The sequence below is a fragment of the Rhinoraja longicauda genome, chromosome 21, assembly GCF_053455715.1.
Source record: "Rhinoraja longicauda isolate Sanriku21f chromosome 21, sRhiLon1.1, whole genome shotgun sequence".
Lineage (NCBI taxonomy): Eukaryota > Metazoa > Chordata > Chondrichthyes > Rajiformes > Arhynchobatidae > Rhinoraja > Rhinoraja longicauda.
In genome coordinates this window covers 11,539,666-11,567,390 of record NC_135973.1, presented here as the reverse complement: position 1 = coordinate 11,567,390, position 27,725 = coordinate 11,539,666, and the positions used below count along the sequence as shown (strand labels likewise).

Sequence of the window (27,725 nt, the reverse complement as noted above, 5' to 3'; positions counted from 1 at the left end):
TAAGATGCAGGCCTTTACCTGCCCATCCATGACAATAGACAATAGACAATATACAATAGGTGCAGGAGGAGGCCATTCGGCCCTTTGAACCAGCACTGCCATTCAATGTGATCATGGCTGATCATTCTCAATCAGTACCCCGTTCCTGCCTTCTCCCCATACCCCCTGACTCCGCTGTCCTTAAGTGCTCTATCAAGCTCTCTCTTGAATGCATTCAGAGAATTGGCCCCCACTGCCTTCTGAGGCAAAGAATTCCACAGATTCACAACTCTCTGACTGAAAAAGTTTTTCCTCATCTCAATTCTAAATGGCCTACCCCTTATTCTTAAACTGTGGCCCCTTGTTCTGGACTCCCCCAACATTGGGAACATGTTTCCTGCCTCTAACGTGTCCAACCCCTTAATAATCTTGTACGTTTCGATAAGATCTCCTCTCATCCTTCTAAATTCCAGTGTATACAAGCCTAGTCGCTCCAGTCTTTCAACATACGACAGTCCCGCCATTCCGGGAATTAACCTAGTAAACCTACGCTGCACGCCCTACGATGACATAACTGTCAAGGTGTTTGAAACTCCTGTCTGGAGGTATAAGTTCTGAATTTGTTGGCCCTGCTGTGCTGGCGATATCTGTCTGCACTCTGACATTGTCAACAGAGCATGATTTTGCTGTAATTCTCCACAGTTACACTGGAGAATCCTTCCATTGAGTTTTCAACAGATTAGACAGTAACGGATCCATGTGTTTGAATGAAAAAGATCATCTGTGAGAATAAGTATAAGGTAATGTAATTATCTTTTTAAGTAGTTGAATTTGTTTTAGTGTTTAAATTATTTTAAAGTTTTTTCAAAAATTATACTGTAATTGTTTCATTGATTTTTAAAATAATGATTGAATGTTTTTGCACTGCAGAGAAGTTTGAAGAAATAAATTTATAAATTCTATTGAAACGATAAGGCGATTCACGAACCACCATGGCACTGAGCTCCATGCCATCTGGAAACTGGATCCTGCCACCAAACTGGAAAGTTTTCTTCAGGTTTTGATGACAAGCTTTAGCAATTCCTGTACAGAGCGGGTCAGAATCAGTCTGTTAATATTACTGCATTTAGTTTTGAACACAGAAAAAGGGGAGAAAAGGGTTTGTTTGCATCCAAACAAAATACAGAGGAATTTAAAAAAGAAATACCTTGAAAACTGGCACCAGGCATTCTGCAAACAGTCTCCATTAATTTAAAAAGGTATGGTTTAAGTACTTCCGAACACTTGTAATATGCGGTGAGGATATAAAGCACCCTCCAGCCACGTTGGATGCTCTCTCTGCAACAGATATTAAAAATAACTACAATACTTTACTTGAAGCTATGCATTGAAAGTGACTGACTCCTAAAACAAATCCTCCCACTTACTCATTTTGTCTGTGGATATTGGAAGACAAGGCTCGCATTCATACAGCACCTTTCATATTCATAACCTCAGTACATCTGCAGGTGGTTACATTCACTGAAGTACTTTTGACGCACAGTTAATGTTTTAAAGGTAAGTAACACAGTAAGCAATTCACAAATAGAGGTGTCCTATAAACATCATGTGATAAAGAGCAGATAATCTATTTCAGTGATGTCGGATAACAACTGATCAGGATATCGGAACAAACACCCTTGCTCTTCTCTGTACGCGGAATCTTTTAAAGCCAGCCATAAGAGCAGACAGATCCACATTTGGTAAATCATCACCAACAGTTCTGCACTCCGGTTTTGCACCGTCTTCTTAAATTATAGGTGTCTGCATTGGGATTGAACCTACAATATCACTGCATTTGGAGTGTTACTCATTAAACTATAACTGACACTTTGAAATGGTCACTAATACCTCCTCAATTCCTTCTTATCTGAAAGACAGGCAGTACTTTCTGGATAGATACAATACACTGGAGTAACTCAGTTTAATGAAGGGTCTCGACCCGAAACGCCACCTATTCCTTTTCGCCACAGATGCTGCCTGACCCGCTGAGTTACTCCAGCATTTTGTATATATCTTCTGTGTAAACCAACATCTGCAGTTCCTTCTTACACGGTAGTTTCTGGATTACAATTCATTATTGATAACAATCTTCCTTCAGGAGAAACACAGTATTTTTTAAAAGTCATATAGTTGACAGCACTGACATTGACCCTTTGGCCCACTGAGTCAATGCTGACCATCGAGCAACCATTTACGTAATTCAAATTTATTCTTCTTGCATTCTCCCTAACTCTCTGTCATCCACAAATTCTACCATTCACCTACAAACTGGGACAATTTCTAGAGGCAAATTAACCTATATCCTGAGCATCATGGGTGGAATCTGGAATATCCAGACAAAATGCACCTGGTCACTGGGAGAATGGAGAAACAAGACAAAACAGGTTCTGGACTGAGCCTCAATTAGCCGGAGCTATGAGGAAAGAGCTCTAGAAGCTCTGTCACTGTTTCACCCTATTTTACCTAAACCCTGTTTAGATGTGGACTGTGTTCGGGCCCATAGAGTAAACGTTAATAACCCCTGCTGCTGTTTCCTTACGTTTTGGAGCTGGTGTTGTCGGTAATCTGTTTGATAATCTGGCAATAGGTTTCATCTTTCATCACCTCGTGTTCACCACATAGCTACAAAAGACAGAGCAAGGTCAAGTGAAATAAGGTCAAACTGTTGATGAAGTAACAACTGGTAGACCCTGGAGCATGTCAATAAAGTGCTGAATGTTCAACCATCTCAATTTCTCACATGTACCACACATACATACACAGGCACGCTGATAGCACACATGGCACGCACGCGCGCACACACACACACACACAAAAGCAACCACCCACTTGCACATGCATGCATGCACATACTGGTGTTGTCAGTACTGCACAATTAGGACAGGTTATGGGCTGTGCCTGGTGCAGGCAGGGCTTCACCAGAAAGGATTCCAGCAGGGCTTTGAAGTCCCACTGCAAGCATTGCTCGGAAGTACATTCAGCTATGGAATTATCCACCCCCACCCCCCAATCCTCATCTGCTGATAGAAAAAGAAACTTGAAATAAAGTGTACAGCTGTGCAAAACTACAGGAATCTTGTCAGGGTTGTTCTATGTTATTTCAGGAACACTGCAGAATTTGTTGAAGTGGAAACACTCCACAAATAAACCTTGTCAGAGTTATCTTATCGAAGGGCAAATGGTTCCCATCAGAGCCCAGAGTGTAGGCCTCCAGTGACAACGTAACAAGGGAGACAACATCAGTGGCCAGTCAAAAAAGGAAGCATGGTCTCGGTAGTCAATCAGGAACAGATCGGGTGGCTGATCATGTTCTTATATTTGTGCACAAAAGGGATAAATACTGGGGAATCTGAAATTTGATTTGGAGACATAAGGAACTGCAGATGCTGGAACCTTGAACAAAACACTAAGTGCTGGAGTAACACAGCAGGTGAAGCAGCATCTGTGGAGGGAATGTACAGATGATTTTTCAGGTCGGTATCCTTCCTCAGACTGAAGAAGGGTCCTGACCTGAAATACAGTATCATCTGTCAATTCGACTGAAGATAAGAAGGAAATTATTTCTCAGAGGTTTGCAAATCTTTGGAAGTCTCTGTTCCTGATGCTGTGAATACTGAGTAGTTAATTATATTTAAGTCTAATATAGAAAGATAGTGTGGAAGTTTTGTTGCCTTCCATCACAGTGAGGGGGTGTTTGGAGTCACTGTGATGGATGTTTGTGTTGGGGTCGTGTGTCCTGTGTTCTTTTCTTTTTTGTTGTGTTCTGTGACTGCTGTAATTTCGTTCGGTATCTGTACCGAATGACAATAAAGTTCTGTATACTGTATACTGGATCAGGCAGGAGAGTCGAGCTGAGGCAAACAAGCAGATCAACCAGGATCATTGAATGACAGAAGATATTGCGGAGTAACTCAGCGGGACAGGCAGCATCTCTGGAGAAAAGGAATGGGTGACGTTTCAGGTCAAGACCCTTCTTCAGACTAGTCTGTTCAGCAGGTTAAGGATGTCACCTTATTATATGTAAAATTATCTTCGAAAGATGAAGTTAAATTGACATACTCATCTTTGCAATCAGGACTACCAAATTGTGGTGTTGTAACATCCACTATTCCACTTATTATCTTTCACATACACACACACACACACACACAAACATCCATACCAACCTGTGCACAGGTAGGCACTCCTACACCTAAGGCATTACCTTAAGGATGGTGTAGATTACGTCTTGTTCTGTCTGACCTTTGAAAGGATGATCCCCCATGAATTTCATGACAGCTGCAGAAAGGAAACATGATTCGGGATAATCACAGGATAGTGGAGAATGGGGGAGGGTGGAAACAAACAGTCCTTGCTCATTGGAGTTGAATGCAATAATCAATCCCCAATTGACACCACTGGTCGATCTCTGTTTTCAGAGAGTCTCAGCACTGTTACAATTCTCATTCCTAATGTTTACACAGAAAATGCTGGAAATAGTTTTAGTTTAGAGATACAACGCGGAAACAGGCCCTTTCGGCCCACCGGGTCTGCGCCGACCAGCGATCCCCGCACACTAACACGATCCTACACGCACTAGGGACAATTTTTACATTTACCAATTAACAAGCCAATTAACTTACAAACTAGTAGTCTTTGGAGTGTGGGAGGAAACCAAAGATCCCGGAGAAAACCCACGCAGGTCACAGGGAGAACGTACAAACCCCGTACAGACAGCACCCGTAGTCAGGATCGAACCCGGGTCTCCAGCGCTGCATTCGCTGTAAGGCAGCAACTCTACCGCTGCGCCACTGTGCAGAGGTAGAGTTGCTGCCTTACAGCGAATGCAAATAGAGGCATCAGGTGAGCTCAGGATTGTTGTTAAGTGCTCCTCAGTGAAACGACTATGGATACTCTAAATTACCTCTCCAAACATCCCTTCGATTGTTGTTCCTTCCTGCTTCATTTACTTAATTGAGAAGAACCTGATACAGCCAATGCCACTATTTAAAGATTCAACATGTCCTGAGATTCAGGGAGATGAAATTATAACTGCTGCAGCGAGCCTGGCAGCAGGCAAAACCTCTCATGGGCCCAGGCCAGCACAAGGAGCTCACAACCTTGCAGAAGGAATCAAAGCATCTCTTACCTTTTCCCTATGTCTCCTGCAGAGTGAAGAGGGTGATCATTTTAGGCTGGGGGTCAGAACAAGTGGTCAGGGAAGGGATCATTTATGAGAGGCCTTGTTAAGGGTTCAAGTTAAGGGATTTGGGAAATGTTAGGATGGGGCAGGGAATGGGATCAAGTGTTTGGGCTAGGGGTTAGGATGAAGGGATGGAGAGAGGTGTCAGAGTGATGAGTAGGGGCAACGCATTGTTAGAGCACGAGGTCTTGGCAAAATATCAGGATTAGGTTACAAGCGATTATCAAGTTGGCGTGACGAACTAATGTGAGGTGAGGAATTGACTCAAGCCCTCAGGTGATAAGGAATGTGTCAAGGAATAGAAGAGTTGAGGAAGGAGTTGAACATGGGGAGAACAGTCAACGACTTGTGGCAAGTCCAAGATGATGGAAAAGAAACTGGAGCAAGATGAGAACCCTCATTGACCTACTTTACTGCCGAGGTGAAATTGGTTTGGGTGGGTGATGTCCAGGATATCCAATCTTTACTCCATGAGCCATGACTGGGGGAATATTGGGAGGAAAGGAAAAAGCCGTGTGGCAACATTTAATGACAAAGGTGATGTTTTATTTCATAAAGAGGAATGTTGATTCTTACCAACAAAAATCTCAGCTGCGATCTTGTTCATATTTTCATCTGAGAATTCAATCAGGGACTCTTGGATGGGAGTCTGTGAAGAAAGGTTATTAAACAAGTACTCATTAGACATGTGGTTATATCACAACCTGAAAGTACTGCCTGAAGATAAATTACTTTTCTGTTATTTTGTTTCCTGAAGGTGCCCATGGACATGAGGAATGGCACAAGGGTGGGTGAGTATAGTATCTGAAAGATTTACATGGGTCAGTGCCACATCCCAGCTACACATGCCCAGTGGCCAATATTACACCTCAATGCAAACACTTGTAAACTCAGTCCTTCCCAAGTCTAAGCTTGCCAATAATATTCTCTATCCTTGCAAAATAGATGCCGAGAAATTCAATTGTGCCATGTGGCCTTTGTAGCTGCTTTTACTTGAAATAATTTGTCTTTTTTAATGGGCTCTTTTTGGATCATGGTATAAATGAAGGCCACCAGTAACCTGCAACGTGGATGCCTTAATCTTGGCAACACCCTCTGAATCTGGAAATGCTGTGCTTTTAATTGTTGTATTACCAAAAGGCAGCACTAGATGTCACTGCATCTCAAATTGCTTTTATATATACTGTATAAAAAATAGTGTTATGCATGTAATCACAAAACGATCTTTTCTGTTTTGTAATATGATAACCACAGTTTCCTTTTTTTGCATCCTTCTAAAAATTTGACCTGCCAACTTTTAGAATGAATCACTTTTACATAGAATGATGCCATTTCATATGCAGTGCTCCTTTCTGGCAGTATCTTTCCATGAATATTTTGGTAGGGACCCATATGTTGTAGAGAATTCTGAATCAGAGGAGTTTCCCAGTCACTCACGGACAAATCATTGGTTTATTAATGTCACGGGAACCGAGATGCAGTGAAAAGCTTTTATTTGTGTGCTATCCAGTCAAATCGAATCATACGATGTACATAAATACAATCAAGCCACACACAAGTACAATAGGTAGTGCAAAGAGAAAAATACTAAAGTGCAGAATAAAGTGTTACCATTACAGTTACAGAGAAAAAGTCCAATGTCCGCAAGGAGGTAGGTTGGAAGATCGGGACTACACCCTAGCTTATGGGAGGACCATTTAGTAGTCTGATAATTGAGAGGAAGAAACTGTTCCTCAATCTGGTGGTGAGTGCTTTCACACTTTTGTAGCTTCTGCCCAAAATCGGGTTAATCGACAAGAGGGTACGGAGTACTAGGCTAAATGAAGGATTCTTGTTAGTGTGTGTTTGATAATTGGTGCAGAGTTGGTGGGCCAAAGGGTCTGTTTCCATGCTATGTCTCTATGACTCTGGGGTTGGAATGCCATCATTAACCGATGCAAAAAAAAAGTCTTGTAGAATTTTATTTGAAAGTTTCTGACCATTGATGAGAAGCTGTCTGAGCGTGCCCTGCCGTGAAGCATCACTGCTTTTTCAACCAGCATCGCCCTTTATCAGTGAGATCCTATAACCAGGGCTTTTCATATATTGTTAATGACTAGCAGCAGCTAGCTATGGCATCACATTGAGCAGACAGCTGATCCAGACAACACTTACCTTGGTGTACTTTACCAGCTCGGTCGGATCCTTCTGATCTTTTGATTTTTTAGATTTCTCTTTGTTAGATTCACTGCAAAAACAAAATATTCAAAGAACAGTATTTTAGGGCATTTTACACATGCGTAGTTTTTATTTTCCTTTTCAAAGTGCCAAATCATTTATTACGTTTCTGAGTTATTAATGAGGATCTATCGTTTCATATTTTCTTTTCCCCTGGTTTAGTCTAGTTTAGTCTATTGTCATGTGTACTGAGGTAGTGAAACGCTTTTGAGGCATGCTGACCAGTTAGTGGAAGGACTATCGAGCCATCCACAGTGTACAGATACATGACCAGGGAAATAACGTTTAGTGCAAGATAAAGTCCAATAACGTCCAATTAAAGATAATCCAAGAGTCTCCAATGAGGTAGATCATAGCTAGTTGTTGATAGACTAGTTCAGTTGCCTGATAACAGCTGGGAAGAAACTGTCGCTGAATCTGGAGGTGTGCTTTTTCACACTTCTAAACCTCTTGCCTGATGGGAGAGGGAAGAAGAGGGAGTGATCGAGGTGAGACATCCTTGATTATGCTGCTGGCCTTGCCGAGGGGTGTAAATGGAGTCAACAGAAGGGAGATTGATTTGTGTGATGGTCTGGACTGCGTCCACAATTCTCTGCAATTTCTTGTGGTCTTGGATGGAGAGGCTTCCCCCCTCTAGAGATGCAAGCTTACACCACCACACTGACTTGAATTTGTACTGTGGTGCATCACCTAGACTAACAATGTTATAGAATAGCAAGGAAAATGGGACATTGCTGCACTATCGAGTTTATATACTTTTTAGCAGAAAGTGGCCTTAATGCAGAGGCTGGATGCTAGAAGCTAAATTGTGCTATCAATGTTCATTCATTGGAAATGACCTGAGCTCAGCAAAGGTGGGAGGGAAAGCTCTTCAAAGATGCATTCTTTTCAGAACTCAAAATCCAACGAAGCAGACAACACCAGGATTTGCTACTTCAAAGAAGTGTGTCCAGGGAAGGAGGAGATTGACTCAACCAATTACATGCAGACGTGAGATCATTTAAGCTCTAAACAGTCTCTCACAGAATTAGAGTAACCCCAATAATTTATTATATCTGGTCACTGCCTCAGTTAATATTTCAATCTAATAATGATTTTAATGCATTACAAAGATTACTATAATCCAAAATTATTTTCACTGCTTTAAATGTAAGTCATTCTTCATTGCTGAGTTATAGCGAGATGATAATTTTCCTGAGAAACCTTTGTTGCTGGTTTTAAGAAATTGTTCCTAAATGATACAGCAATCAATTGCTACATTTATATCCATTAAACATTTGTTACATTCCCTCAAAAACGTGCTATGTAACCAACAGTGTACACCTGACAATCTGTAATCGAGATTCTTTCTTGCTGCTCTGGACGAATTCATTTATCCAAAATTTTGAGGGTAATCTGACTGAATAACTAAAAATTACTTTCACATCTAATAGTGTTTTCAACCTGGTTAAGTAAGAAAATAACTGCAGGTGCTGGTACAAATCGAAGGTATTTATTCACAAAATGCTGGAGTAACTCAGCAGTTCAGGCAGCATCTCAGGAGAGAATCTCAGACTGAAGAAGGGTCTCGACCCGAAACGTCGCCCATTCCTTCTCTCCTGAGATGCTGCCTGACCTGCTGAGTTACTCCAGCATTTTGTCAGCCTGGTTAACGTCAGACGACCATGGTACATGTAAGAGAAAGATGGAGAGAGGGAGAGCAACAAGCAAACTCCACAAAGTAAATCCCACATCCAGAAACACTGAGCAAGATTTGCTGAGCAAATGAGAACAGTTTTAGAGATTGCAGAGAAAGCATTGGGACAATGCTGAGTGACTAATCTTAACCAGGTTTATGCTAGAAAAGACCAAGTACAAAAGTAAAACAGGCACACTTGGGATCTGTGGAATAATCTGTGTGGTGGGTACACAGGCTGCATGTTGGTGCTACTGAAAGTTCACTGATCAATACTTCTTATTCACTCACCTTTTAAACTTAGGTGACTGGCGGAAGTATTTCTTTGCAAATTCTATCATGGTGTATTGGCTATCCTGAATGCCATATTCAGGAATACTGTCCACAAATTCATCGACTGGAGGGGAGGCCTGCAGAAAAGATTCAAAGTCATGCATTCCATGAAATCTGCAGTTTTATTAAAACAATGATAGGCACAAGTCCATTTTTTAAATCCAGAGAATCGTGAGTCAGTAGGAATTCTGCTGAATGGTCCATTCCAGCTGATGATGGCACCAATCTTTCCACTTGTGCTAGAACTGACTATGTTTCCACCCAATCTCTCTATAACCGACCAATGCACAATTCTCTGCACAACTGTGAAGTCTACTATTCTTACATTACGATCATTGCACTTTTGTAGTAATGTGTTTGTAGATCGTGTTTACGTATGGTATGATTTTGCTGAATTGTATGCAAAACAAAGAATTTTACTGTATCTAGGTGACATGGGACAAGAAAGTACCATTGAACCATAGAATTAACTCCTGCTAATAATGACGCAGTGATAACCATTCTTGTTGATGATGCCTCTGTGTGTTTCATTATGTTCAAGGGGATTGAGTATTTTATGTGGAAATCAGTCACAGCTCATCTTTACCTGACATCTATACTTATTAAAAAGGTCACTGAACATGGTCAAAAGCAGGAAACCTGGTGCATTCTACATCTCCCTTATGTAGTGAATTCAAGTACTGTCTGCACTGCAATAGATAACTCAGAAGAGTTATACTGTAGAGAATACTGTAACAGATAACACAGAAGCAAGATTGTTTACAGTTTGAGAATCCCTGGCTGTTCTTCATTAACTGATTATTTAAGAATAAGGGGTAGGCCATTTAGAACGGAGATGAGGAAAATCTTTTTCAGTCAGAGAGTTGTAAATCTGTGGAATTCTCTGCCTCAGAAGGCAGTGGAGGCCAATGCTCTGAATGCATTCAAGAGAGAGCTAGATAGAGCTCTTAAGGATAGCGGAGTCAGGGGGTATGGGGAGAAGGCAGGAATGGGGTACTGATTGAGAATGATCAGCCATGATCACATTGAATGGTGGTGCTGGCTCAAAGGGCCTATTGTCTATTGATTGCTGGTATAAACTTCTATCTTGGAAATCTGGGAAATTTTACTGTAATTAGCCTAAAAATAAATTGAATGTTTATAATATAAGTTTCAGATACACAAATGGGGTGAAGAAATAGGATGGAGCTGAGGGAAAAGTTTGCAACCAAAAGCCATTTAATCATCTATTCTACATGTACATACACTTTAGCAGATTGATAACCAAACTCCTTTACAGGCTGCCTTGCCCTCACTCATCCCACATGTTGCTGAAGAGATTGCTGCTCTCTATGAATTGGTCAATGTAATATTACCAAGGACGAGAACAACAGGTACAGAATAAAGGAATGTCGTTCTGCACCTCTGCTTTCCTGTCAAGTTCCTCAGCGGCTGCCGTTGATCCCACAGCAGCTGCCACTAAGGCTGAGGAGGAAGCTGCCACTTTGCCCTTCTTGTCCTTTGGTTCTTCCTTCTTGTCTGTGCTCAGGTGAATAAAATCCGGAGCAGCCACAGGCTGCACATATTCCAGAGGAACCAGCCCAGACCTGCCGTGGAAAGCTCCAAACTTCCATCCTGTCCAAACAAGCAAAGGTTCATTATTTTAACACTACTTATTTGTAGGCAGCACATGCCTCTTCATTCATCTCGGTCACTTTCATTCAGATGATGAGTGCTGAGCTCAACGAGTGGGATGCAAGTGCTGGAAACCTCGTTAGTCTGGACGGCCTTCCCTCAGAAGCTGCGGCAACATGATGAGGCTCTCCAGTTCCACAAGCTACCTAATGCCTGCTAGGGCACTGACCACACTCCCAACCTGCTCAAAGATTGTTGCAGATTGCCACTTCCAGATGAATTTGTGGGAGGAATGTGACAACAAACATCCTCCATTGAATTAGCCCTTCCCATAGAACCCATGATTTTTGGTCATTAGGTCTCTTTTGGTCATTAGCCCTTCATTTTGTCAAGATTTTTTAGATTTAGAGATACAGTGCAGAAACAGGCCCTTTGGCCCACCGGGTCCGCGCCGCCCAGCGATCCCCGCACATTAACACTATCCTACACCCACTAGGGACAATTTTTAAAAAACATTTTTCCCAGCCAATTAACCTACAAACCTGTACGTCTTTTTGGAGTGTGGGAGGAAACCGAAGATCTCGGAGAAAACCCACGCAGGTCACGGGGAGAACGTACAAACTACGTACAGTACAGCACCCGTAGTCAGGATCGAACCTGAGTCTCCGGCGCTGCATTCGCTGCAAGGCAGCAACTCTACTGCTGCGCCACCGTGCCGCCCATTTCTCATTCGGTCGCTGCACCACCGTGCCGCAACTTCTCATTTTCATGTTCTGCTGGGGTGGCACAGTGGCACAGTAGTAGAATTGCTGCCTTACAGCGCCAGAGACCCAGGTTTGATTCTGACTATGGGTGTTGTCTGTACGGAGTTTGTACATTCTTCTTGCGACCAACTGGGTTTTTTCCCTCCCACATACCAAGGGTGTGTAGGTTTGTAGTTTAATTGGCTTCTGTAAATTGTACCCAGTGTGCAGGATAGAACTGGTATATGGGTGAATGGTGGCCAGCACAGACTCTGTGGGCCGAAGGGCTTGTTTCCACGCTGTATCTCTAAACTAAACTAAACTGTTTATCTTAAAGTAAATATAGTAAATGAAACAAAGCAACACAACATCTTGTCCTCTTTGGCTCGAGTACATTCCAGCCCTTTGGCCCACTAAGTCTGTGCCGACCAGCAATCACCCTATACACTAGGTATATCACATCAGTCTGAAGAAGGGTCTCGACCCTAAACGTCACCCATTCCTTCACTCCAAGATGCTGCCTGACCTGCTGAGTTACTCCAACATTTTGTGATACCCTATACACTAGCATTATCCAATACATGAGGGACAATTTACAACTTTACCGAATCAGCCTACAACCTGTACGTCTTTGGAGTGTGGAGTGCGGAGAAAGTCTACTCCTCAAGATCTATTGCCCTGTTCAACACTCTTCAACCCAGGTCCCGAATGTAAAGGTGATGCAGACATAAGAGATTGCATATGCTGTAATCTGGAGCAACAAACAATCTTCTTGAACAACTCAGCAGGTTGAGCAGCATCTGTGGATTATTTAAAAATTATCAACGTTTTAGATCGAAATCCTGCATCAGGATTAAGAGTGGGATGGAAAGTAGCTAGTGAAAAGAGGAAAGAGAGGCTGGACAGACACAATCGCCTGTCCAAACTCTTACAAACTCTCTTTTAAAATACATTACTTGGTGGCTGTCATTTTACCTGCATGGTACCTGCTCACAGATCCACCTCAGGGGAGCATCCCTTCAGCCAGCAGTTCAATTACTGACCCACACCTATGGCTTATGAACATAAAGGTGGTCATGGTTAGGGAAGCTTGGGGACCCTCCAACACAAGGACCCCATGCCTGTGCGGTAATCGTATGGAGGTGTATACAATTACGAGGGACAAAGTTCGGGTGAATGCACATCGGGTTTTTTCCCCCCCCAAGGTTGGGGAATCAAATATTAGAATGTGTAGGTTTACTATGGTAGCGATAAGATTTAATAGGAACCTGAGGGGCAATGTTTTCATATAGAGGGTAGCATGCATATGGACGAGCTGCCGGAGGAAATGATTGAGGCAAGTATTATAACAACATTTGGACAGGTACATGGACAAGGAAGGTCTGCCGAAGGGTCCTGACCAGAAAAGACACCTGTCCCTGTCCATTCCCTCCTCAGATGCTGACTGACCTACTGTGTTCCTCCAATACTTAGTGTTTTGCTCAAGATTCCAGCATCTGCAGTTCCTTATGTTTCTCAGGTTTAGATACAGGTCAAACGCAGGCAAATGGGACTCGCGTAGATGGGCATTTTGGTCATCACTGACAAGTTGGGCTTGTTTCCATGCTGTGTGACTCATACTTCTATGACTTTAGAGTTTTTCTCCAAAGACCAGAAGATCCTCTTGTTTTTACCTGGGAGATGCAGAGGCTTGGAAACCTCCATCTCAGAAGAGATCTCTATCTTCACTTCCATGCCTTGAGAATATTTGGAATGAGGTGACACAGTGGTACAACTAGCAGTGCCAGTGCATCATGGCACCAGAGACTAGAGTTTAATCCTGACCTGAGGTACAATGTGGAGTTTGCACGTTCTCCCTGAGACCGCATGGGATCCCTCTGGGTCCTCTAGTATCCTATCACATCTAAAAAATGTGTAAGTGAATGATAGAATCTGGAGATTGGTGGTGGGGGGATTGCAGAGAGTTGAGAGAATGTCCAGCAAATAATAAAAATTGGGTTAATGTAGCATTAGCGTAGATGAGTGGCTGGTGTGGACTCAATGGGCCAAAGGGCCTGATTCTGTAGCGTATCTCTTTATGACTATTGACTCAATGAGACAATATTGAGGAAGCGTTATTCTTATCTAATTCATGCTGTACATTTCAGGGAATAAGGCAACGAAGAATCACTTTATCTAACCTGGGTTTATTTTGCCTTGAATGTCACCTCTAAAGAACAATGACAGGGTCAGTGGTAGCAGTGCAATGTGAAATTCCTGGCGTAGAATTATAAAGGCTTGAGTGCCAATTTAGAGACCAGTCTTCAAATCCAACCATCACAGCTGTGGAAGTTAAATTCAGTGAATCTTTTTTAAAAATCTGCCATCAGTACTAATGATCACCAAATTCCAGATTGTTGTTGAAATCTATTTGGGTGATGATCAGCCTTCGGGTATTTGGGGTGGGTGAAGCTTTCATTTTTATCTGGTCTGGTCTATGTGGGATTCCAAAACTATCAATGGGGCTGATGCTTCTATGTTGTGTGAAACGATCCTCACTGTTTCTGGGTCTAATTCTTGAAACTCCCTTTCAATAACACAGTGGGCGTGCCTTCAGTGAAGGTACTGCAGTATTTCAAGAAGGAAGTTCACTGCTACCTTCACAAGGGTAATTAGAAATAATCCATAAGTCGTGAGCTTGGAAGTGATCCCAAGGTCCCTGCACCAACAAAAGAATGATCCTAATTGAGTCTGAAGGCTGTGAATATATAATGTACCAGATGTAAAATGGAACAACATCAGGATGCAATAAACACAGCAACCATGCACACACCAGTCCAAAAAACCACAAGAAAATAAAGATGCAAACCATGTTTACTTAAATCGGGCCCTTCAAGCCTGGCTGTGCATTCAATATGATCAAGGTTGTCCCAACTGAAGCCTCAACTCAAGACAAATGAGTAACATAGAAACTGGAGAACGATCAAAGTAAGAAGTAAGAAAAAACACATTGAGATTGAGCAATGCAATGAAATGTAAAAGTAACAAAGTTAGATGAAAAAGTAACAACAAAAAAAAGGCTGGAATCACACAGTAACATGTTGGAGTAATATGTTATGATGGAGTTGCTTATGAATAACAAATGACGAAGAGGCAACATAGGGAGGTGGGCATTAGCACAATGATGATAAGTACCTCAATAAAGTAATAGTGTTTCAAAAAACATGGTTTTCTGATGTTTTTGTCCAGTTTTCAACCTCATTTCCTTGACTCAGAGATGTTGGAGATCCTCAATATCTTTCCAATTAGCAAACTGGCCACAGAGGACAGAACAAACCTCTTTCCAGTTGGCACATCCACCTTCAAAGTGTGGGAATCTGGACTCCATCTGACTGGACAAAAAAATCTCACGACATTGCACACTAGATCTTCATCATCCACACTGGGCTCAACCCTGTGTGCAGGATTGAAATTGAGGAGCAGACATCTCCATTAATGGAATCAGTGGAGGAGGGAGTCCACCAGACTATTAAAATACAAATAATCCTCACCGAAAGAAAGTGGGAGGCATAACTTGCACACAAACAAGCAATCACAACGCAAAACTGTTATGCTTCAAACCCACCAAAATCAGGAAGGTGTTTTCTTAATTCCTCCAGGTATATCACCTTCTTTCTGACTATACATCCGTAGCAACGGTCTAAGGACAGTCGTAAATAATCAAGAGAACAGTAAGCGAGCTGTGAGGAAGCAGCACACGCATACAGTGAATTCACACGTGCACGAGGGAATAAATTCACACTCCAACGATTCCAGGAAGTGAACGCACATCCACCTCACGCAGGGCCGTCTTAACGCATGGGCCTGATGGGCACTTGCCCGGGGCCCCACGAGCATAGGGGCCCCATGCTGATCTGTGTATGTTAAGTGACTTGCAATAAATAAATACTACTTTAAAAATGTAGGTTCAATAAGTGCTTTTTTCGCAACATTTTCGGTCACTAAGTGCTTCTCACAGCATCTGTAAGTGCTTTTCGCAACAATGTAGCACCCTAAGTCCATCGCTAAGTGCTTTTCGGTAAGTGCTTTTCGTCGGCACGACAGGGGGGGGGGCTGGTAGGGAAAGGGGGGTGGGGGAGAGTAACGGTAGGGGCCCCAGTACACTGCTTTGCCCGGGGGCCCATAATGCTGTAAAAACGGCCCTGACCTCACGTTGGGGAAAAGATCAACACTTACCATCACCAGTGAATGTATGCAGACACTCTGAACCCAGGGAATGAATTCACGCTCACTGAGCCCAGTGAGTTCAAACTCACTGAGTCCAAGGTGTGAGTTCAGACTCAATGAGACCAAGGTGTTAATTTACACTCACTTGAATCCCTCAATATCCAAAAAATTATAAATGCCTGTCTTAAATAGTCTCAGTGACAGAGCTTCCAGTACTGTTATTGGTTAAAAGAATCTATCCTGCACCAGCAGAAAATTCTTCTCATCCTAGTCCTGAGTGGCCTTTCTTTATTTTGAGTCTATGATTCCTGGTTCTGGACACCTCAGCCAGAATAATCATCATTCCTGCCATTGCCCTGGCAAACCATATCTGAATATCGGAGATGTCAATGAAATCACCAATCATTCATCTATACTCCATAAGCCCAGTCAACTTCATCGCTCCTCATAGGACAATCTTCCTTCTCACGAATCTATCAGGTAGAGAAAACAGCCCCATACGCAAGATTACCAGCGACAAATGTAATTGCAGAAAGATGTCTTTACTTTTGTATCAAATGCACTTCGTAAAGACGAACACAGGGCCTCCCCGGGATATAAAAGAATTCTGTGCCTGAGAAATGTTTGTGACACGAGCGGTGTGCAAGTCAGATATTCAACTGCCTGGTACTATATTTATATCAAGACAAAGACTGACCAAGAGCAATGTGTAGTTGAACCAGGGGATTTAACTAAACCATTCAGGTTCCTCTGCACAATGCAATGATATTGCTGCAAACCGAGTACCCGCATGGCAGGTAACCCTGCAAACCCATCCAGCTGGTCTCCAAAAAGCTAATCTATATGTACATGTCGGGCGTACATAACCTGGGGAGAACCTGGACATTCTTTGTCTCCCTAATCGCTTGCCATACCTGCATGTTAACTAGCTGTGACTCAAGTTCAAGGGCACTCATGTATGTACAAGTACTGAACTCTTTGTGGCTCAAAGCCACATAGTAGCTACTTGTTTAGTAATCTAGCTAATTAGAACCAATTCAGATACTCAAATTTATAAGACATTAGTTCTTTGTATTTTTAGTTGACCCCCGAGTATGAACAATTAGATTCCCACAGATACCGACCTTCCTCAACACCATCCAAGGATTGTAGGCAGATGATGTCTCCCTTGTGGAACCGAAGGAAGGAGCTGTCATTTGTGATGTGACTCTTCACTGCTACAACATAATTAGAATCCTGCAAGTGGCCACAACACAGGTAATATTAGCTTTGTGCTCTTACAGCCAAGCTACTGTTATTTTGCAGCACAGATCATGTAACAACATATCTCAAGACACTCCGTAAAATAGATGGTGAGCAGGAGATGAGCAAGATGCTGCACTGTAAGGAGTTTGTACGTTCTCCCCGTGACCTGCGTGGGTTTTCTCCGAGATCATCGGTTTCCTCCCACACTCCAAAGACGTACAGGTATGTAGATTAATTGGCTGGGTAAATGTAAAAATTGTCCCTAGTGGGTGTAGGATAGTGTTAATGTACGGGGATCGCTGGGCGGCACGGACTTGGTGGGCCGAAAAGGCCTGTTTCCGGCTGTATATATATGATATGATGATATGAAGATGGATGCAGACACAGACAATATTAATGAGGAAAATGGCAAGAAACAAAAGCTCTAGAAGCAATGGAGACCAGATTCACCTGGGAAGCATCCTATAAGGGTTAGTGTAAGAAAATAACTGCAGATGCTGGTACAAATCGAAGGTATTTATTCACAAAATGCTGGAGTAACTCAGCAGGTCAGGCAGCATCTCTGGAGAGAAGGAATGGGCGACGTTTCGGGTCGGGACCCTTCTTCAGACTGATGTCAGGGGGGCGGGACAAAGGAAGGATAACTTCCTTTAACCTATAACCTATAAGGGTTTAACCTTTAACCTATAAGGGTGAGGTTGAGGAGGAAGCACATTGTTGCCAGTGACCTGAAGCTTCATTGATAAGTATGAAAAAGCACACCACCAGATTCATGGACAGTTTTTTCCCAACTGTTATCAGGCAACTGAATCGCCCTCCCACAACCAGAGAGCGGTGCTGAATTACGATCTACCTGTTTGATGTCCCTTGGACTATCCTTGACTGGACTTTGCTGGCTTTACCTTGCACCAAACGTTATTCCCTTATCATGTATCTAAACAATGTAAATGGATTGATTGTAATCATGTATTGTCTTTCTGCTGACTTTTTTTTTCTCTCTCGTTTATCATATTGTTTACAGTGTACTATGTTTACATAGTTTGTTGTGCTGCGGCAAATAAGAATTTCATTGTTCTATCTGGGACACATGACAATAAAACACTCTTGACTCTTGGTCTGGAATTTTGATTGCCACTATTTTGTCTGAGGTTGGAAATCCACCCGATTTTGCACAAATTAAGAAGTTTAATCAACATTGTAAATCTGAAAAAAAAACAATATCCCACCATCAGTAAACTGATCAATGATCTGATAATCTGTTTTAGCAGCATTGGTCGGGAGATAAATCTTGGATCTTGTACATCCACTTGAGTACAGCCAGTCTTGATTCAAAACCTCATTTAGATTTAGATTTTTTTTAGATTTAGAGATACAGCGCAGAAACAGTCCCTTCGGCCCACTGGGTCCACGCCTCCCAGCAATCCCCGCACATTAACACCCACTACACTACATCCACTAGGGACAATTTTTACATTTGCCCAGCCAATTAACCTACAAACCTGTACGTCTTTGGAGTGTGGGAGGAAACCGAAGATCTCGGAGAAAACCCACACAGGTCACGGGGAGAACGTACAAACTCCGTACAGTACAGCACCCTTGGTCAGGATCAAACCTGAGTCTCCGGCGCTGCATTCGCTGAAAGGCAGCAACTCTACCGCTGCGCCACCGAAAGACAAATCTGCCTCATTGTTCTCTCAGACAATTCAATGCTCCCTCAAAATAATCCCTTCAACAGTGTTGTCCTCCCTCAGCACCGGCCCCTGTGACAATGCAGTATTGTCACAGCACAACCCCCCTGATAGTGCTGAGCTCTCATAGTATGCCCCAAAACAGAAATCTGGATGATGTGTCCAAATCTTTGGGAAGGAACGTGAAATTTTATCTTTCTAACAAAAGAGAAATGACCACTCACTGACCAATGGCTGATTTAAAGAAAAAACGTGGAGTTACGTTACATGCCTTGGTTAAAGAACAAGAATTTTGAGAAGCATTTGTCACATTCCTCGTAAGCAGCCTGAAGCAAATCCTCACCCACCTTCTTCAGCTCAGTGATGAAGTAATCAATCATGTTCTTAATTTGTGGAGCCTTGGAGGAAAACAAAATCAGTTTCTCATTGGTGAGGTTGAAATCCAACATGTTTTCAGAAGGGATGGTGACAAACAAGATGTCTGTGTAGCTGTAAAGCAATCGTTTTGATACTGATTAGGTTGGCTTCTTGGACACCAGACTCTTGTCCCAGAGCAACATACCGAATTCCATATAGACATTCTACAAATTCAAAGACAGGTTCAGGAGAATCCTGGCATGGCAACAAAGAGTCAGCTTGGAGATTGGAGAATCAGGGGGCGAAAGGAGAGGTGGAATTCAGAGATTGGAGTTGGAGAATGGGAGGTTGGAGGACCAGGTCGGCTTATGGTCAGAAGTTCAAGAATGCAGCTTAGAGATTTGAGAACAGGGGAAACAAAATCTAGGTGGGAATTCTGAATTAAGGAAACTTCAGAGGTTGAGTTGGGAAAATGGGAGAGCATAGGCAGATGTGTTCAATACATATCTTATTTCATATCTAATTTTAGAAGATATGGAAGATCATGTCTCCATGTTACTGAGGCACTACCTATTACAGGAGGAAGTGGTGTTAGCATAGATATTTGAGAGACAGCCAAAGTATCAACTGAACCTCAGCAGAGTGGGCCAGGGGGAATACAGAGAATACAGAGATAAAGTGAGACAACTCCTTGAATGCAAGGCTGAAATTTTTTAAAGGATTATGTTGATTAGTTAGAAGCTCGGGAAGACCTGTGAGCAGTCTGGTGAAGATAAACAGGACATGGGTATGACAGGAAGCTTGCAATGGTTTTGAATCACCACACAGTTATAAAGGATCGCAGTTAAGTCCGGAAGAGTTGAGTGTGAAAGTTGCAAAGGCATGGATGAGGATTTCATTAGCACTACAAGTGGAGGAAAATGTGGGCACGGGTGATAACATGAGGCAAAAATAGTGGATCATGCCAGCAATACTCATCTCGGATTCAAACATGACTCCAAATTTCTACACAGTCCAGCAAAAGGAGGGACCATAGTGACTTCTTTGTACCTGTAGCTTCTGAGTACCCTCAGATTCTCTGTCGGCATACTGCGGCTTCGCACTAGTTTCAGCAGACTGATTCCTTTGTGGGACACTCCCAGAACCTGCACTCCAGTTCCAACGCTGCCCTGCAACACAATCATCAATCATTACAAATTAGCATTGGTAAAACTGTCAGGTAATCGCACAGTCTCTTGCCCAGAGTAGGGAATCGAGAATCAGGGGACATAGACAATAGACAATAGGTGCAGGAGTAGGCCATTCGGCCCTTCGAACCAGCACCGCCATTCAATGTGATCATGGCTGATCATTCTCAATCAGTACCCCGTTCCTGCCTTCTCTCCATACCCCCTGACTCCGCTATCCTTAAGAGCTCTATCTAGCTCTCTCTTGAATGTATTTAGAGAATTGGCCTCCACTGCCCTCTGAGGCAGAGAATTCCACAGATTCACAACTCTCTGACTGAAAAAGTTTTTCCTCATCTCTGTTCTAAATGGCCTACCCCTTATTCTTAAACTGTGGCCCCTGGTTCTGGACTCCCCCAACATTGGGAACATGTTTCCTGCCTCTAATGTGTCCAACCCCTTAATAATCTTATACGTTTCGATAAGATCCCCTCTCATCCTTCTAAATTCCAGTGTATACAAGCCTAGTTGCTCCAGTCTTTCAACATATGACAGTCCCGCCATTCCGGGAATTAACCTAGTAAACCTACGCTGCACGCCCTCAATAGCAAGAATATCCTTCCTCAAATTTGGAGACCAAAACTGCACACAGTACTCCAGGTGCGGTCTCACTAGGGCCCTGTACAACTGCAGAAGGACCTCTTTGCTCCTATACTCAATTCACTGCCTGCTGTACCTGCATGCTTCCTTTCAGTGACTGATGCACTAGGACACCCAGACCACGTTGTACGTCCCCTTTTCCTAACTTGACACCATTCAGATAATAATCTGCCTTCCTATTCTTACCACCAAAGTGGATAACCTCACACTTATCCACATTAAACTGTATCTGCCAAGCATCCGCCCACTCACACAACCTGTCCAAGTCACCCTGCAACCTCATAGCATCTTCCTCACAGTTCACACTGCCACCCAGCTTTGTATCAACTGCAAATTTGCTAATGGTACTTTTAATCCCTTCATCCAAGTCATTGATGTATATTGTAAATAGCTGCGGTCCCAACACCGAGCCTTGCGGTACCCCACTAGTCACTGCCTGCCATTCTGAAAGGGACCCATTTATCGCCACTCTTTGCTCTCTGTCTGTCAACCAACTTTCTATCCATGTCAGTACCCTACCTCCAATACCATGTGCTCTAATTTTGCCCACCAATCTCCTATGTGGGACCTTGTCGAAGGCTTTCTGAAAGTCTAGGTACACCACATCCCCTGTCAATTTTCCTAGTTACATCCTCAAAAAATTCCAGTAGATTATTCAAGCATGATTTCCCCTTCGTAAATCCATGCTGACTCGGAACGATCCTGTTACTGCTATCCAAATGCTCCGCAATTTCGTCTTTTATAATTGACTCCAGCATCTTCCCCACCACTGATGTCAGACTAACTGGTCTATAATTTCCCGTTTTCTCTCTCCCTCCTTTCTTGAAAGTGGGATAACATTAGCTACCCTCCAATCCACAGGAACTGACCCGGAATCTATAGAACATTGGAAAATAATCACTAATGCGTCCACAATTTCTAGAGCCACCTCCTTAAGCACCCTGGGATGCAGACCATCAGGCCCTGGGGATTTATCAGCCTTGAGTCCCATCAGTCTACCCAAAACTTTTTCCTGCCTAATGTGGATTTCCTCCAGTTCCTCTGTCACCCTAGGATCTCTGGCCACTAGAACATCTGGGAGATTGTTTGTATCCTCCTTAGTGATACAACCTTAGGTGTAAGGTGAGGGGGGAAAGATTTAATAGGAATCTGAGGGGTAAATTTTTAACACAAAGGGTGGTGGGCTGCCGCAGGAGGTAGTTGAGGCAGGGATTATCACAACATTGAAGAAGTTTTTAGACAGGTACATGGGTTGGACAGGTTTCGAGTAATATGGGCCAAATGCAAGCAGGTGGGACTAATCTAGATGGGACATGTTGGCCGGTGTGCGCAAGTTGGTCTCAAGGGCCTGTTTCCATGCTGTTAGACTCTATGACTCTAATACATGATCAGAATTTAAAGAGATATTAACTCCTTCTTTAGCAAAGTGAATTTTTCAGCAGGCTCCAATGAAAAACTGCATGCATAATTCCTTCAAAAATGAGTTACATGGCCTTGGCTGGGAGGTGGATTGGGACGTTATGGAATGAGATAGTTATTGCAGAATTAAATAGTGATCGGGCAAAGGAAGTAGCTGGGGGCACCGATCAGAAATGTGACATTGATGCAGATTGAGTCTGAAGAAGGGTCTCAACCCGAAACGTCATATATTCCTTCTCTCCAGAGATGTTGCCTGACCCGCTGAGTTACTCCAGCATTTTGTGTCTATCTTCGGTGTAAACCAGCCATCTGCAGTTCCTTCCTACACAGATTGTGGCTCCCTTCACCATAATATTTAGGGCCAAGAGCTTGTGTTCTGAGGTACAGATAAGCCACTGGATAGTAAACAGGTTCCAGGGGATGAATGGGTAATTTCTACACCCATGTTCCCAAGAGCTGCTCCTTCAACAGGGAGGTTACTGCAGTCTGCAGGCAGTCAGGTGTACTTACTAAATGCTAAGGATTTTGAGAAAATACATTTCACAACACATCTGCTCAAATAAAAGAAAGTATACAAATCCAGGAAAGTTGTCCTCACAGAGGCAGGGAACAGACGGCAGAAATAAATATCCCAAGATTCTCTGGCTGTCATCACAATCTTCCTCTTGACAACCTCATCCTTCACCAGCGTCGAAGCTTGAATGTTGTTTTCAGCTGCAGAAGAGAAATAACTCATTCTGTTATACAAGCTGCAGTTGCACATCTTGGACATGTTCAAAGGGGAAGTTTTTAAATATCGAGGCTAGAATGGTGTGTAGGAAGAAAGAAGGAAGACAGTCCGAAGAAGGGTTCCAACACAAATTGTCACCCATCCTTTTTCTCCAGAGATGCTGCCTGACCCGCTGAGTTGCTCCAGCACTTTGTGTCTATTTTCAGGCTAGAATGATCTTGGCTCTTTAATATTTAGATGTTTCACAACAAATACTAGGAGGAGAGATTAAACCAGGAAAGAACATTGTCATGTGTGGAAACTGGATTATCATCAGCCATTTTGGGTGGCACAATGGCACAGCAATAGAGTTGCTATCTCACAGCACCAGAGACCAAGGTTTGATTCTGACTTTGGATGCTGTCTGTGCGGAGTTTGCACATTCTCCCCGTGACTGCATAGGTTTCCTATGGGTGCTCCGGTTTCCTCCCACATTCCAAAGATGTGTGCGTTTGTAGATTAACTGGCTTCTGTAAATTGCCCCTCGTCTGTCAGGATGCAATAGTGGGATAGCATAGAATTAGAGTCAATGCGTGGGCCAAAGGGGTTATTCCCAATGCTGAACTAAACAAAATACAGTCAATATAACCTGTCACTTTTAACTCTGACATAGCCATCTATGGCTATTGTAACAAAGTTCAAACCTATTGACGCATTGAAGCCAGAACCTATAATTTTACTTACATCCATTTATATTACATTTAATTCTCTCATACTTAATTTGGTATCACGCCCATCAGCACTCAATGTTACTCACTCTCTATTGGTCTCAATAAAGCACCGTAAACTATCATTCAATATCACTTAACCCAGCACCTCAGTTTACCGACTGTATCTCTAAAGGGCGGCGCAGTGGTGCAGAGGTAGAGTTGCTACCTTACAGCGCTTGCAGCGCCGGAGACCCGGGTTCGATCCTGACTAAGGGTGCTGTCTGCATTGGATTTGTACGTTCTCCCCATGACCTGCATGGGTTTTCTCCGAGATCTTCGGTTTACTCACACGCTCAAAAGACGTACAGGTTAGTAGGTTAATTGGGTTGCTATAAACGCAAATTGTCCCCAGTGTGTGTAGGATAGTGTTAGTGTGCGGGGATCGTTGGTCGGCCTGGACTCGGTGGGCCAAAGGGCCTGTTTTTGTGCTCTGCATCTCTAAACTCAACTAACCTAAAGATTTTAAGCCATCTTGCTTGCATTGTCATTGTATAGCCCCTTGCAGTGATTTCTGAAGGGATAAGCAGATTATTTGGACAGGAATGTACCACAGATGGTAAACCACTGCTGGTTCCTTTGATGGCCTGGACCCTTCAACATGGACACAGGGGCTGGGTAGTAGGTGGTCCTACGGATAACATGGAACGAGAGCGAACGGGTGATCAATGGACCAGCTGGGCCGAGGGCCTTGGTTCCATGCTGTACCCGAGGGTCTTTCATGTCATTGTTCTTCTGTTCTGTTTTGTTTTAATTACATAAACTCTAATAATAGTGTTGCTTATTTGATGTCCCTGAGTAAATCTGCTGGACTATGTAAAGAAAACTTACTGAATTAAAAAACAAAAATAAAGCTGGAAATAAATCAAGCGGCATCTGTGAAGATAGAAACAATGGCAGCGTTTCAGGTTAATAATCTTCCAGTCAAGGTTCATCGACTGGAAATATTAACTCTGTTTCTCTCTCCACAGCTGCTTGGTTTGAAGTGCAGTTCCAGCACTTTCTGTTTTTAATCACAGTTTTCGAGCAACTGCACTGTCTTGTAAGGTGACAGAACCAAGGTTTGTAGAGAGATTCATTAGTCATAACTATTAAGTACACAGAAATCCCACAAGTTCAGATTTTGAAACTTAAAGCTGATGATTAGATTGCTGATTAGCCAAAAAGAACAAAAACAAATGAAGCCAATGAATGTCTCACGGCCTGTGAGAGGCAGGTTGGGTGCCAAGGCATTCTTTCTTTCGTCTTCTGTCTGGACATGTTTGAGCATTAGGAACCAATATCTAGTTCAACACCTTCAGGTTGCTGATATTCTCTGCTTTATCAGAATCGCCCATTTCTGCTCTCGGGCAAGCACAAAATACTGGAGTAACTCAGCGGGACAGGCAGCGTCTCTGGAGAGAAGGAATGGGTGAGGTTCCGGGTCGAGACCCTTCTTCGTCATCCATTCCTTCTCTCCAGAAATGCTGCCTGCCTGGTTGAGTTACTCCGACATTTTGCGTCCATCTTTAATGTAAACCATCTGCAGTTCATCCGACATATTTTGTCTGCTCTCGGTCATCAGTTTGTAATATTGACCTAGTTTCTCGTTCTCCACCAGCACTGACTGACTCGCTGGGATGTTTCAACATTTCACACCTTCTGCCTGTTCCGTCTCCAACTGGTCTCGTCAACCAGAAGGCTTAATCATCCCTCAGCCTATCAGAGATATTCCCTTTGGCCTATTCATCCACCCCACTATCTTAGCAACCTAAAACAAACCTGTTTTCTCACGACGTTCTTCAAGGTCTTCACCTTGAAGTGTTAATTCCACTTCAATTTCCACCATTGCTGCCTGACCTGCTGAGAGTTTTCAGTTTTCTGTTTTCAATTCATATTTCCAGGCATCTGCAGTTTTTGTTTTATTCCATCACTGCATTTGCATTTCCCTTAGAATTCATGTTGATAAAACCTTTTACCCACCTCAAAAATCATTCCCTTCCTTCCTTTCCTGTCAAAAGTCCTTGAAAAGACAATTCTAAACCAATTAGTGCCCTACCTGCACCAATACACCATCCTGGAAAGTTTCCAGTCAGGTTTCAGAGCCCACCACAGCACAGAGTCTGCCTTGTTGAAGGTACACAACGACCTGCTTCTCGCCATCGACACCGGCGACTGTGCAATCCTGCTCCTTCTCGACCTCAGCGCAGCGTTCGATACAGTGGACCACACCATCCTTATTGACCGTCTCCGGTACGCGGTTGGCATTGATGGCACTGCCCTGAGCTGGTTCGCTTCGTACCTCAAAGATAGGAGTTTCGCCATCAACATAGGCAGTTATTCCTCTGCTCCAGCTAGCCTCTCCTGCGGAGTTCCACAAGGCTCCATCCTAGACCCCATTCTCTTCTCTCTATACATGCTCCCCCTTGGCCAAATCATTCAAAGGCACGGCATTTCTTTCCACTGCTATGCCGATGACACTCAGCTTTACCTCCCCCTGAAATCCAACAACTAGTCAAATTTAAACAGCCTCTTACACTGCCTTGAGGACATAAAATGTAGGATGGCACAGAACTTCCTCCAATTAAATGAGAGCAAGTCTGAGGTCATCCTATTCGGCCCCCCCGACTCCATCAAATCGATAACAGGCAGTCTTGGAAGTCAATCCTGCCTAGTCAAACCGCATGTCAAAAACCTCGGCATGATAATTGACTCTGCATTAAAATTTGATAAGCAAGTCAACGCTGTGGTAAAAGCCAGCTTCTTCCAACTTCGAACCATAGCTAAAATCAAACCTTTCCTCCAATTCGACGACACAGAAAAAATCATTCACGCTTTCATTTCCTCCCGCCTAGACTACTGCAACTCCCTATACACTGGGATCAGCCAATCTTCCCTGTCCCGCCTGCAACTGGTCCAAAACGCCGCAGCGAGACTCCTGACGGGTACCCGTAAAAGGGACCACATCACCCCGATTCTGGCCTCTCTCCACTGGCTCCCTGTACGGTACAGAATCAACTTCAAGCTCCTCTTATTCACGTATAAAGCCCTAAATGGACATTCCCCCCCCTACATCAAAAATCTTCTAACCCCCCTCTCTAACTCCAGGTCCCTCAGGTCGGCCGACTTGGGGCTACTCACTATCCCGCGGTCTAGGCTTAAGCTCAGGGGTGACCACGCTTTTGCGGTTGCAGCTCCTAGACTGTGGAACAGCATCCCTCTCCCCATCAGAACTGCCCCCTCCATCGACTCCTTTAAGTCCAGGCTCAAAACCTATTTCTACTCCCTAGCGTTTGAGGCTCATTGAGGAGGCGTTGTGAACTGTTTGCGTGCTACTGTATGTTTCATTTTTTTCCTTAGTACCTAATCAGATGTACAGCACTTTGGTCAACGTGGGTTGTTTTTAAATGTGCTATACAAATAAAATTGACTTGACTTGACTTGACTTGACTTGACTTGACTTGACTTGACTTGACTTGACTTGACTTGACTTACCCCGATATCCTTTCCTATTTACCTCTCCAATCCATTTCAATCCCACTGCTTCCACTCAGAGAATTAGAATACTCACCGAGTAATGATCTCATCTTCATTTGCTGCTCTTTGTTCAGTCTCACACATGTTTCAGAAAATGTATCATAGACAATCTTTATAGAAATAAAAGGGGAAAAAAGTTATTAAAAAGCTGCACAACATCTCTACAAACTGCGCCTCATTCTGGCCTTCACTCCTCTTTGACTAATA

At 43.2% G+C, this 27,725-nt stretch overlaps 1 protein-coding gene across 1 annotated transcript in view; it reads right to left on the bottom strand.

Annotated features, from left to right (window-relative positions):
* The window catches only part of myo15aa (myosin XVAa), a 126,153-nt gene that overhangs the window by 21,698 nt on the left and 76,730 nt on the right, over window positions 1–27,725 (bottom strand). The window contains exons 42-54 of the mRNA XM_078418384.1: window positions 27,553–27,628; window positions 23,125–23,240; window positions 20,332–20,450; window positions 19,272–19,413; window positions 17,116–17,227; window positions 10,831–11,042; window positions 9,387–9,505; window positions 7,358–7,430; window positions 5,780–5,852; window positions 4,226–4,299; window positions 2,561–2,643; window positions 1,187–1,317; window positions 968–1,062 (exon numbers count right to left, since the gene is read on the bottom strand). Coding sequence (XP_078274510.1) covers window positions 968–1,062; window positions 1,187–1,317; window positions 2,561–2,643; window positions 4,226–4,299; window positions 5,780–5,852; window positions 7,358–7,430; window positions 9,387–9,505; window positions 10,831–11,042; window positions 17,116–17,227; window positions 19,272–19,413; window positions 20,332–20,450; window positions 23,125–23,240; window positions 27,553–27,628 — 1,425 coding nt within the window. The remainder of the gene's footprint in view (window positions 1–967; window positions 1,063–1,186; window positions 1,318–2,560; window positions 2,644–4,225; window positions 4,300–5,779; window positions 5,853–7,357; window positions 7,431–9,386; window positions 9,506–10,830; window positions 11,043–17,115; window positions 17,228–19,271; window positions 19,414–20,331; window positions 20,451–23,124; window positions 23,241–27,552; window positions 27,629–27,725) is intronic.